Source organism: Chenopodium quinoa, unplaced genomic scaffold (genome assembly GCF_001683475.1).
Source record: "Chenopodium quinoa cultivar QQ74 unplaced genomic scaffold, ASM168347v1, whole genome shotgun sequence".
Lineage (NCBI taxonomy): Eukaryota > Viridiplantae > Streptophyta > Magnoliopsida > Caryophyllales > Amaranthaceae > Chenopodium > Chenopodium quinoa.
The window spans coordinates 1,881,125-1,894,344 of NW_018744072.1; the positions used below are offsets into that span (position 1 = coordinate 1,881,125).

General features: G+C 33.9%; 2 protein-coding genes across 5 annotated transcripts; both read left to right on the forward strand.

The window, feature by feature from the left end:
- The first annotated feature begins 1,293 nt into the window (after positions 1–1,293).
- LOC110691232 lies at positions 1,294–7,990 on the forward strand. Of its 4 annotated transcripts, XR_002505266.1 has the most exons (8): positions 1,558–1,691; positions 3,691–3,742; positions 3,997–4,079; positions 4,191–4,313; positions 4,426–5,226; positions 5,711–5,924; positions 6,033–6,806; positions 7,235–7,990. XR_002505266.1 is itself a non-coding variant. In XM_021868143.1 (6 exons), exons 1-6 carry the CDS (start codon positions 1,427–1,429, stop codon positions 6,034–6,036), a joined length of 1,506 nt encoding a protein of 501 aa, XP_021723835.1. In that variant the 5' UTR covers positions 1,294–1,426; the 3' UTR covers positions 6,037–6,149. The 4 variants fall into 4 exon arrangements, 2 of the variants coding, with proteins under 2 accessions (XP_021723835.1, XP_021723834.1); XR_002505265.1 differs by lacking the exon at positions 3,691–3,742 and having other exon boundaries at positions 1,295–1,691; XM_021868143.1 differs by lacking the exons at positions 3,691–3,742; positions 7,235–7,990 and having other exon boundaries at positions 1,294–1,691; positions 6,017–6,149.
- A 94-nt stretch (positions 7,991–8,084) lies between these two features.
- Positions 8,085–11,126, forward strand: LOC110691233. Its single transcript, XM_021868144.1, has 5 exons — positions 8,085–8,858; positions 8,946–9,027; positions 9,141–10,085; positions 10,202–10,283; positions 10,687–11,126. Exons 3-5 carry the CDS (start codon positions 9,852–9,854, stop codon positions 10,899–10,901), a joined length of 531 nt encoding a protein of 176 aa, XP_021723836.1. The 5' UTR covers positions 8,085–8,858; positions 8,946–9,027; positions 9,141–9,851; the 3' UTR covers positions 10,902–11,126.
- Positions 11,127–13,220: the final 2,094 nt, after the last annotated feature.

Consider the following 13,220-nt stretch of genomic DNA (forward strand, 5'->3'; position numbering starts at 1 on the left):
CTTTTTGTAGTTTTGTTTGTAAATATATATATATGTTATTATTAAATTGAATTTTTTTTAATTGAACTTAAATTATTTTTACTAAACTAAAAGTATTTTTAACGATTTAAACTTATTTTTTTCTGATTAAAACTTAATTTTACTGATTTTCTATTATTATTTTTTTATAAATTAAGTATATTACAAATGGATCTTGTTTTAAAGAACTTTTTAAAATGAATTTAATGATGAAAATGAACCAAGTTGTAGGAAATTTTATTAAAAGTTATGATTAATTTTGTATATATAAAATATTAAAAGCATATCGATAATAAATCTCTATACAACATTTTTATCTAAAAAATCTATCCAAAATTCTCCTACTTAGCATTATATGTGTCACAATAATACTTATGTTGTCTACATGGTTCGACACTTGGCGAAAAACTGAAATACAAATGTCGCTTTCGCGTGGTCTGCCAGCTTTATTTATTAGTGATAAAATATGATATGATATTAGATTTAACAAATTTGACAAATTCATGAAAATTGTTAAGAGAACCCACTAACACGACGTAGGACGAGGTACGCATGGACTGTTCTTATGAACAACACGAGTTTAACATAACTTTTTGATAATCCGTTCTTAGTATAACCCACCTAAATATTACACACTCGCATGACATTTGGGCCTAAAGAGCACGCTTATGCCCATTTAGTTGTTAAGAAACCGCAACTTTCAAGTTTCAATAATTCCTCAAATGTAACTTCCTCGAAAGTTTAATACGTTCAAGTTGACCATAAAATATCTAAGCAAGTAGGGGGTAACTAACATTTAAAATTTTAACCAAAACCTTTAAACCAAAAACTCCGCGCCAACTTACCACTAATTTCAGTCAACTATTGATACCTTGACTTTATTCCAACAATACCCATCCTTAAATTTAATTTAATTTCCTTCCAAAATTAAAATTATATCAAATCTCACAAATTGAATTCTGATACACACAATAATTTTCCTTCCAATTGCAGATAAGATAGAATATCATCATAAAATTTTCCATATTTTAAAAAATAATAATATCCAAGGATAAAACCGTAATTTTCCTTACAAAAATTCAAAGTTAACCCGCAATTTCCTACAGAGTTTCTTACGTGTCATCGAGTAGGACAAACTCAATCTCAACCGTCTCTATTCAAATCAATCTCAACCGTTGATTTGAAAAAACCCTAATTTCAATTTTCCGCTCTTTCTCTCTCCTACATATATAATTCACATTACTCTCAGCCCACTCTCCCCCTTTTATCTTCACAACCAAAAAAAAACAAAATAGAAAATTAAAAAATAAAGTAAAAGATAAAGCGAGAAGAGCTTCTGGATTCTTCTTCTTCAATTAAAATTAAAAAATTAATTTTTTTTCAATATAATTTAATTTTTTTGGTGAAAATGGAGAAATTGCCGGCGACGGCGAAGACGGCGACGAAGGAGGTGGTGTATGTGGGATGGGAAGAGGTGTATGTGTGTAGAGAGAAAGGGAGGAGAGAGATTCATTATGTATTGAAGAGAAAAGATGGAGGTTCTGATCTTGCTGTTATTGCTAAAGAGAAGAGTTTGAGGCATATGACTTATCGATTTTTGCTTGATTATTCTTCGTTTGTTAAGCCTAAATCCAAGAAGGAAGTTGTTGATTGGTTGAATTCGTTTACTCCAGGTATTTTTTGATTTTGATTTTGTTGTTGTGGTTTTTATTGATTTTTTTGGATTCTGTTCGAGGTTAATTCGTGGTGTTAATTTTCGTGTTTTTGATTTTTTTTTGTTGGGGTTTGGAAGGTGGTTTGATTTGTTCGAGGTTAATTTCAGATCTGAAATTGTGTTATTTATTCTAATTTTTTGAGAGATTTGGGTTATTTATTCGCAATTGTGTCAAGTGTTTTGGGAATTTAGGGTTGATTAATTTAACGGAACTTTATTTTCTTCAACTTTGTTTTTTGGATTTGTTAATTTGTTCAATGATTGTTTTTGAAAGATGCAAATTTTTTGCATTTTTCAGCTATTGTTTCTCCCCCCTTCGGCTTTCTTCATCAAAAGTTGTAAATCATGAAATTTTTAAAAAATCAAATTCAGCCGTTTTGAGGATTACTTGTAGGATGTTTAATGGAAAGATTTTATTTTTAATTTTATTGTTGGTGTTAATGTAATTTTGATTTTTTCTGGAATTGGGAAGTGGGTTTAGGATGAATTTGAGTCAATTGTCCAAGGTCAATTTCAGATCTGATATTCTGTTTATTCACTCAATTTTTTTGAGAGAATTGGAGGTTTCTCCAAATTTGTCAAATAATTGGAATTCTAGGATTTTTCGTTTTAATTTGCAAAATTTGAAATTTGTACGGTTTTTCTTCCCTGTGTTTTTTCTGCGTTCTTCATCAAATTTTTGAAAATCAAGAATTTTTTTTTCCCTCCTATAATTTGAGCCAAATTTAAATTCTATTTTTTTTTTCAAATAAACTTTCTAGATCTGGAAATTTATTTTTCTGTTGAATTTTTTTCCTACATAATTTATAGATTTTTTATATTTGGGATATAAAATACTATTAAAAATTTGAAATATGGGGGCGTGAATAGTGTTCTTAATGAAAAAGATTGAATCTTTTTCCTTGATTTTGGACTAGAGAGGTGAGCTGAATAAATGGATTTCCGTGTTGAATTTTTTATACCGAGGAATTGAATCCTTAATTTCTTTGGCCCACATCTTATCTCTAAGATTTCCTTTTAATTTTCAACAAAATAATACAAATTATAACCATTTCCTCAGATAATAAACATTTGATTTAAGTATAAGAATTAGGAATTTTTTTTAAGGAATAGATAGATTTGGGGGATGAAGTATCAGATCTTATAGTTATAATGTTTGTCTGGAGCGTTTATTGGAATTGAATTGAATTGAATTATATGTGCTAATTATTTCAATTGATCTGTTATTATGTTTGTGATATAATATATATTTTTTTATTGTTTAAATGGTTGTATATTTGTTGTCTTTGCCCCCCTTTTTTTTTATTTTATTTTTGGTAGAAAACTATGGTGGGTATATGTGATTAGGATTTTTAGGGTTTTTTTTTTGGTTTGTAATCTTGTTGGGCTTTTTTTTTTTTTTTTTTGTTTGTTAATTGCTTCTTGAGTTAACTATTCATGATTCCTGTTGGTTTTTTCTATTGAGTGGTTGCACTGCTCAAGTTATTTGCACTGCTCAAGTTATTTGCATCAAAAACTTATTGATTCTATTCTTTTGAATTGGTTTACTTTATCTTGGCTTGATTGATGTGTATTCCTGTTCTATTCTTTTGATTGGCTTAGTGCGTATTGAGTTAATTGATTTAAAATCCTGTTGTTTCTATTCCTTTGAGTTGGGTGATTGCTTATCGAGTTGATTGAATTGGAAATCATGTTTATATTTGTTTTGAAGTTAGAGCTATTTTTAGAAGGTTCTAGTTCTTTTGCTTGTGATCTGGTATTGCAGTTAAGTTATTACAAGTTTAAGGATGATTTTATGTGATATTTTTAATTTGTTCACCATTTGTTCAGTAATTTTCTCCCTGAATATTTCCATTTTCTTTTGTGTTGATATTTTAAGTTGTTTTAAAAAATTGCTTACTTATTATGTAAGCCCTTACCTTGCGCTTAATAATAGCTTATTATGATCTGGGCTGCAGGATTAAGAGCTGGTTGAGAGCATTGGCATCCTCATGCCCTCATCATTTATAGGTTATGATCTAAATGTTCTTTTTCTGTTGCCTCTCCTCGTACATCAAAACTGCATTTGTGTATTTTGCTGCTAACTATAGCCTCTTGTTTTTGGTATGTAGTTCTCAGATGAATGCTGTGTTTCAGTAATCACTTGTTAGGATAGTGTAGCTTTGTTTGGTGTGGCATGGTGTTTTCTCTTCTTTTACAAATATTGTGAATGATGTCTTATTGATATCAATGCTAATTGTCATTTATCTGATGATTGAACACAGAATCACCGACTCCTGTCTCTCCCCAGTCTGGTGGGTCAACTTACGGAAGTGAACCTGATGTATTAGATGTAGAAACAATTAAGGTACCTATTTTGAGACTTTTTAGCTACTTGTGATGTCAAAAGTGGTTTTAATGTTTGGATATTTTTTTAATAGGGTTTATGAGTCTTAATATAATTTTTTTTATTGCCAAGGCCATCCAACTAAGGAAGCTTGGTCATAATACCAAAGAGTTTCAATGGTTAGGCTCCCAATGGACTTGCAAAAAGAAGAGGAAGCACTATAAAGCTTTCCGTCGTAATGGAGTTAAATTCATGGTGAGACTAAGTTACATTATCTGCTTGGATATTTCACATTATTACTTGTATTCATCTGAAATATTTGTGTGATTCTGCAGAGTTTAACAATATTCTATAATCTTTTTAATAGGTTAATCAGTTTGTCCGTGTTTTGGCTGAGGAGAACAAAAGGCTTGTAGCCTACTTGGATGATATGTATGAAGATGTGAAAGGAAACAAGATGGTTGTGGTACGGTGGTTTCATAAAATTGACGAGGTTGGTATTGATTTGCCTCCCAATTTTAACGACAGAGAGATTTTGTTTTCTCTTTGCCTTCAAGATCTCAGTGTTGAATGCATTGATGGATTTGCCATGGTTCTAAGTCCCCGGCACTATGCCAAGTTTGTGTCTGAAGCCCAGCATGCTTTGCTTCGACCATATATGTGCTGTCAGCAGTATGAGAGTGATGATCTCAAGCCTTTGGACATAACTCAAGTGAAAGGTTACTGGGAGCAGGATGCTGTCAGATACATAGCTTCTCTTCCTTCAGCAAGGGTTATTGAGAATACTTGTCTGCCTGAGCATTCCTGGAAAAAGGAAGATATCAGTGCTTTCAATGGGAGTAAACCAAGAAAGAGACTGCGTTTATCAAGAGAGTTCAAAGAGGACATGCAATGTGCTACTGTAAGAGGTTCTTTGGACACTGTTCCCGCAACAGGTCATACCAGTGCCAGCGTAGCACAGGGTTCTGGCTTCACTGTATTTAGAAAAGAGAATGTTGAAGTTGTAGTGCAACACACAGCTGTGGGTTCAGTGGTTGAAATTTTGTCGCAAGATAGTGGGATGTTCGGTTGTTGGTTTAGAGCAACCATCATAAAGAAGCACAAGAACAAAGTAAAGCTTCGTTATCATGACATCAAGGATGCAGAGAATGAAGCTAATTGTCTTGAGGTAATTTTCAGCATCTAGACCAATATTTGCCTGGGAAAACAATGAGAAATAAATAGGGAATAGACTGCAACTCTTTTATATTGAGCTATTTGCTTGAATTTTTTATGTTTGAATGAATCTGAGTTTTGTGGACCACTTTTATTAATGAAATTTTAGAATTTGGGTTATCACTAAAGCAATTAGAGAAACATGCCCTTTTCACTTAAAAATTTCTTATGTGAATTTATTTGTGCTGAATTTTGGTTGTGAAACCACGTTTGGTAGCCTTTATCATATCGATATTGTATGTAGTAATTGTTTTAAAATAAATAATGTAGAATTTTGGTGTGAAGGAAAAGGTAAAATTATTCCTGTCAGCTTGTGTAATTTTAATTGTTCCTTTCTTATATGACAACCTATTTGTGTCTTAATTTTTGCTTTCTTTGTTATATACAAGTATATATTATATATTTTCAGTTTATTAAGAGTTTGATTATATTTTCAGGAATGGGTATTAGCATCTAGAATTGCTGTTAGTGATGCAATGGGCCTTCGACTTGATGGTCGGACAACTTTAAGGCCTTCTCCGATAAGTGATGGCAAAGTCACGTGGGCCATCAACGTTGGCACCATTGTTGATGCTTGGTGGCATGATGGCTGGTGGGAGGGTATTGTTATTAGGAAAGAAACTAATGAGAAACTCTTAGTTTATTTTCCAGGTAAGAAGCATTCTTGTGATATCGTGGAATTTGGTCTCTCTGTATAGGATATTTTCTTTGCTAACTATATCTAAATTATAAACTAACTACAGATAACTCTCATATTAGGTGAAAAGCGAGAAGCCGTCTTCTCTCGAAGTGATTTGAGACATTCCCAAGAGTGGGTAAAGGGTGCTTGGAAAGAATTAAGTGAAAGGGCAGATATTGCAATGTCCATAGTGTCTGACCTGAAAGTGGGAAGATGTGTGAAGTATGGCAGCGAAAAGCATTTGCAAGCTTGTGTTTCCAAACATCCTGAGTGTGATATTGGTAAAGATGAGCATGGGTCTCAAGATTGTTCTAATACTTTCCGTATAAATATCATGTACAAGAAGGAAAACAGTGCAGCTGTGACTGATCTTTTGAAAGATGATTACCTTTCACACTTGAAGTGGGAGTCATCATGTAAGAGAAAGCGCAGCGGACTTGTTCAGAAGCCTTATCCTCGTAGGAGCTATGGGTTTAACCCTGAAAGAAGGCGTGACAATCATGAGGTGTTCCGTGTACCTTCCGCCTTGAAAGCTGAAAAAGAGCATCGCAAGTCTGTTAAAGTTGACCGTGACAACTGCAAGTACATAACTGATGCTATTTTCAGCCCATCTGTAGTGCCGTGTTTAACCAGTCTTGTTATGTCCAGATAATTTACTTTCTATGCTTGTGAATCCATCTTTAACCGGGCATTTAGGTCATGGCAGTATTTTCTTTTGCGTTCATCCATGTGAAGATAACCATCTCTGTTCTCCTTACTACAAAATTGGCAGGGAACTAGTATTGTCATCCTAGGCAAGGGCGAGGTGACAGAGCAAAGATGTGTATCAACTCATATTTAACAAGGACCCACAGGTGCGAATAGATTTTGAAACTGTTGGGAACTAGTTTTGAGTAAGATTTAGAATAACAAATAGGAGTATTTTAGGATGTTAGGTTTTTTTCTTACCTCTTTTTTGCTTGATCATGCAGTCTTTGACCTCTGAAGGTGTAACTTTTTACTTTGCCTAGGTTTCTGGTAGTTTTGTATATTCGCGTTAAGTAATAAAGATCTCACAGCTTGTATCGTTTGTATTGTCCTCACTGAAATGAAGGTATATGGTATTTTAGTGATCTGACTGACTGATGGTGTATTTGTGTGTTATCATGGATATGAATTCGTCGTTGTATTATTAAAAATGCGTTGTTTGTTATAGCTATTGAGTAATTGACTCATCATGCTCATGCTATTGAATGTTTTGGAGTAACTACAGTTCTAATTGTTCCTATCCTCGTGCTCCTAGGTGTTTAATGCCTGTGCAGCAAAGGGAGGATGCAGATCTGAAACTATTTCCGTGGGCCAGTAATTGAGCAATATTGGCAACATCTTGCTACTATATTGAGAATGACGAGTGGGCTTAGCTTGCTTGCTTCCAAGAGAGACCCCTGTAATTGAACAGCTCTTTGAAGAGCAGGTGGTTATAGAGTTGCCATCGTGGATCTTGATAGGTTTGTACCATGCTGTAGGACTTGCCGTAAACGGGATGGTTATCTCCTTTGAGAATGATCTCATGTATCTGAATGCGAGCAAGCTGGTCATTGAGGACCATAAGAAACTTGAGCTGCAATGGCTAGCAATCCAAGGAGACAAGTCCCTGGATGTCTCAGTCTTTCCTGTGTCATCTAAGTGGGTTTTGAGCAGGGATTCTACAATTCTAATGATGTTAACAGTCATGGACTGGTAGCTCTCGGGTGAAGAATCTTGGGGTCTGATAGGACCAAAGAGGACAGTATAATCAGGTGGTGATTTATAGGGCTGAGGTAAAGAATAGTGCTGAAAAGAAAGTGCTCATATATAATTGCTTTTATTACCTCAATTAAAGCATAATTTATGATGCTCCAGCTTTTGCTTTACTCTTTATAATGGTGGAAGGGTGCGTTTCCTATTTTGACTTTTGGGTCCCAATTCCATCCTTAATGATCAAAGATTGTATCGTTATTTATACTGTATGAAAATAATTATAATAAAAAAAAAAATCTCTGATCTATTCATCATTCCATTTTAGTGGTGGTTTCATAATCGTAATAGTTATTTTTCGTTCCTAAAAGATTGTCTTAAACCTTAAGTGCACTTCTTATCGCCCAAAATGTATGGGTGTTATCATTTAGAAATGAATTACAACATACACTTCGGGCATGACAATCACTTTATTGTTTCGGAACCAATGATTTAACTACAAATTATTCAATCAGCTTAATACCCCAATTTTTCAGCTGTAGAGCATTTATTTCCGTTGTAAAACAAATAATGACGAAGACTAAAATCAAGACGTTCATATGAAATTTACCAAACCACCAATAATTATACATAGTTTGTGGGGTCATTGTACCACTCTTTTTCAAAGCATCTATTCATCAACTATGCACATCCAAGCATATTGTTAATTGTATAATGTATACTCCGCTTCATCAAAAAAAAAAAAAAAAAAATGTATACTCCGTATAATATTATAAAAAGTACACCTTCCTACGCTCCCATTACTTTCGTCTGTCTAATCATATTAGATACTGACTTTTCTGCTTCATCAAATTATGTACTATTTCAGAATTTTAGGTAGAATAGTAAAAGATGGTATTCCTCTTTCAATATAGGATAGTCTGCTACTAGTTCCTTTTCAGTATTTTATCAGCTTCTGGGATTGAGATTTGTTAACGCAAGTATGAAATTTTTATTTTAATTACGCGTATTATAAAAACTGTTGAAGCCAGCAAGCATAGTGTTTGTTAGGTAACTTTCGTTATATTGTAATAGAAAGAATGAAGGCATTTGATGTTGATATTGAATCTGCAACGGAGGCGATAGAGGTTATCAGAAGTGATCAGTCCTCCCCTAGCCTTGGGTTTATGGAGTCCCTAACCATGCCGGATGTCAGTTGTCGAAAAACTTTTACTGAATTCTCTGCAATGCATTTTGCTTCCAAAATGCGTGCTTATTGTTGTTCATTTTGTTAACAGGTGCAGGAGGTTGTTTTATCAGCAGACGTGAGGTGCTCTGACTGTCAGAAGAGGATTCTCGACATGATCTCTCGTTTTGATGGTGAGTTCTTTCTTTTAGTCTGAATCCGATGTTGTTGTAGACTTGTAGTTGTCGTAGTAGTTCTTGACAGTACAGGGTAAAATTATTCATGTTCGTTGTTTTTCTTAATACAGAAACAGAATCTGTGGTGGTGAATTTGTCAGAAAAGAAGGTGGCTATCACTTGTAAGTACATCAAAGGCTCAAAGAAACAAATTATTGCCCGTCAAAAGATTACCTTCGGCAAGGTGGCTTTGATTAAGCGAATATTTGGATCGTCAAGGACTTAAACTTTCTGGTCTGAATCATCCATGAAGCGCCGCCATAAAGTAGTAATGTAAGTAAACAGATTGGAATAGAGCAGGGTACCTGTATAGTGAAAACTCTTCTTTTTCTGATCTTTCAGAACTTCTCCTTTTCTGGTGTGTGAAGGTTTGTTACTTGAGTGTTATAAAATTGATCAATTTAAGATGTCAATTCTTCCTTTCATTTGTTATTCTTATGATACATCACATTATCACGTCTCTTTGCAATTGTCGGACCTCTTAGCTAACGGGGTGTCTGAAACTTACTCAGAAACCAAATTTTACAATGTTTATGTGCTATTGTAATACGGAAAAACACAGGCGCTAGCCTCAAGGTAGATGCCATGATAACGCGCTGCATGCAGTCCCGAGAATGATTAGGCTAGGCAAGCCAGATTCTTGAGAATAACCAAACTCAAAAATTTAGTTTTAGGTTTTGTACAGGAGGCCAAGTTTATGGACGAAGAAACATAAAGGAATACTTAAGAAAACCTTAGCCCATCTAGGAGGATATTCTAATTACTTATCAATACACTATGATATGACACAAAATTCGTGCACCATATATATATGCAACACATCATTCCATGTTAACAATCTCTATCAAATAGAAGCAGAATCAGATTCCAAAATGAAACCCCAAAAAGTAAAACAGAATTTCTTCAGTAAATTCTTAAATTTCTCCTGCTCAAATCCTAATAATAAAACAAAAGTTACAGGCCAAGTTGCTCCAGTTGTTTGGTCCAACCCTCATGAAATTTCTATGTCAACAAAGGCAAGTTGAACCTCTTAACAATTATTTATTTATTTATATTTTTAGTTCTTGGATTTTTATTTATATTTTATTACTCCACTATGTTACATTTTTTATCTGAGGATATGTTGTTGCAGTATTGTTGCATGCTAATGAGAATCTCAATTGACTGCAAAGGGTGTTACAAAAAACTTAGAAGAACTCTTCTCAATATGAAAGGTGAGGTTGAATTGAGTTCATATATAACGCATTGTTTTAGTTACACGATTATTGTTGGTTGGCTTTTACGATGCAACTTTATGTATTAACTTTTTGAATAAAGAGTTTTAAATTACAGACAATAGGTTAATAGTAATTCTAAATAAGCTAAACCTTTTATTTACTCCATATCTCTTAAGAAAAAAAAAATCATCGTAGATTAGAATGTTCAAGTTCAAAAGTCATTCATTAAACATAGTTTTTGATTGTTTGAATACATAAAAAAAAAAAAAAATTGGAAAATACTGGTTAACAAATTAAAATCAATAGATTATTATTCACATAAATAATCTACTTGTAAAATTAATTTTTTTTTTTAATTATAATTACCTGATTTGTTTTTGTTTTCGTTTGGTATTGGAAGAGTTGGAAACACATGTGATAGAAAGACAATACAACAGAGTAAGCGTGTGCGGGAGATTTAGGCCATCTGATGTGGCCATAAAGATTAGGAGAAGGATGAATCGAAGGGTGGAGATTTTGGAAATACAAGAGTTTGATGAAGGAATTCCCCAAGAACAACCCCTTGATAATCAACCACCTATGGGAAATGGTCATTCTCATGCTCATGTTGCATGATGTATAGATTAATTTTTATTTATGAAGCCGGTAGTTGACCTAACTAAGTACAAAGATGTTGATATGGGCCAAACTAGTGTTGGCTGAAAGGTTATTGGTTTTATGTTCGATAACAATATTTAAATTAAAAGTCCCTAGAATGTAAATTAGAAATACAAAGAAGTTTTAAATTTGGTTTTATAATGTAAGTGTGAATATACACATACCAAAAATTCTAGCTACTAATTTAATGCAGCTTGATTTAAACAATACTACTGCAAAAAAAAAAAAAAAAAAAAAAAATAATAATAATAATAAAGAGCCTAAGTCAATATTAGATTATCAATGACTCATTATAAGTTGCCAAGAAACCAATCATGTTGCTTTGGATGAATTTAAATTCATCAATCTTTCGTATGAAGCATGTAAAGGTCTTTGACCACCATTTTGGGTACTCCCATTGATTTATTTGGAAAGAAAAACAGATTACTTCTAGTTTACCAGCGACAAAATTCTAGAATTCTCCTAGGCTTTCTCAACCACAAACGTGAATTTTCATTAACTCTATCCTTGTAGTTATGGTGTCTCATGTACTTTCTTGCTTTGAACTACTCATTCCTTACTTTTACACTTTTTCTAGGTGACTAAAGAAAACAAAGGATTACACTGGGTAAATAGGGATATTGTGCATCTTCTTCGTGGAATGGGAGGTTTGGAAATTAGATGTCTATCTACTTTGAATAAAGCTCTCCTCATGAAGCAAGTTTGGAGAATCAAAACCCACACCTATTGCTTGTTTCAAAACATTTCAATGCTTGACAAAATTCCTTTCAGATACCACAAATACTAGAAGCCAGGGGTGAAAGTTCGGTTTGCGGTGTGGTTTATAGCCCAAACCGATATCAAACCATATTAATTCGGTTTGGAATTTTTCAAACCGCACCGCACCATATTACTCCAAACCAAACTACACCATATATAATTCGGTTTTTTTTAAAAAAAAAAAAACAAACCAAATCGCAATTTTTGGATCTAGTGCTTTGGGCTTTGATTTGTAACAATAATTTTTTTGGCATAATTTTTCAATACCAGTGTTTTGGGCTTGATTTAATTAAGTTTTCCAAAAATAAAGCAAACAAATGTCATATATTAGGCTATGAACAAATAGCAAGTCCTAATGATGGCGTAAGGGTTTATTTTTTATTTTTTTTGTTGCCTTATATACGAAGGGATTGGACTCTAGGAAATTAGGAATCCTAAAATTTCGGTTTGTAGTTCGGTTTTTAGTTTTTCTAAACTCGAAACCGAAACCAAACCGCAAACCATAATTTTTTATTTTTTGAAACCAAACCGCACCATATTAAAAAAGAAACCGAACCATATTGCTTATTCGGTTTGGTTTTAAATCGAATTACTTTCACCCCTACTAGAAGCAGGTCCACAAGAGATGATTCTTACGAACTTCAAGGGTTGCTTTAAGCGGGCAAACCTCTGTTAATTTAAAAGGCTATAGTTGGAAAGTGGGTATGGATGTTCCATATTAGCATGAAGTTCAAATTGCGGTCATGTTACCAAACTTAAGTTTTAGAGGAAGTTTACTTAGCAATGATAAGGATTGGATCATAAGTTACTACTTCATACATCCTCAGGCACATTGTTGGGATTCTAACATGGTGTTGAACTATTTTCAACCTAATGTCGCTACCATAATTCTTGCTGTGGAATCTCCGGTGATTGATAAAGAAGCTAAGACTTTTGTTATTCGTTAATGATCCCATATGTATTCGGGATAATATCTAATTAAAACTTGATTAGGGTAAAAGCCATGTGGACAAATGAGATCATGACACGTGTTACCTCAAGAGTTGTCCCAATGGGACCCACAGGGGTTGACACATGGCACCTCCTATCATTAGGGAAATGGCGGCCTTCAAGGGCCCAAATCCTGAGGCACTGTATGTAAAAACGGCGCAGCCCAATTACCTAGGTTAAATAACCTAGGATAAGGGCATGCACTCCCATACCCTATAAATAGGGACATTCATTACTTTGGGAGGGCATCTACATTCTTACAATCTTTACTCACACATTTATTACACTATTCACTCTCTACAGTGAAATTCCCTAGATCTCGGGATCCGAGAAGATCTACTCTACTTACTTTCCGCATTTATTACTCCACCCGGTACTAACTTGCGTGTTGGAGGCAGAGCTTCGAACAACTGGAGTTTCCATTTATTGCAGGTACAGGCGTACGAGGATCCAGTTTTGGTGACGTAACTCTCCCGCAGGACACATCAAAAGACCCCGAAATAAAACTAGTTTGTGATAGGCTTAGAA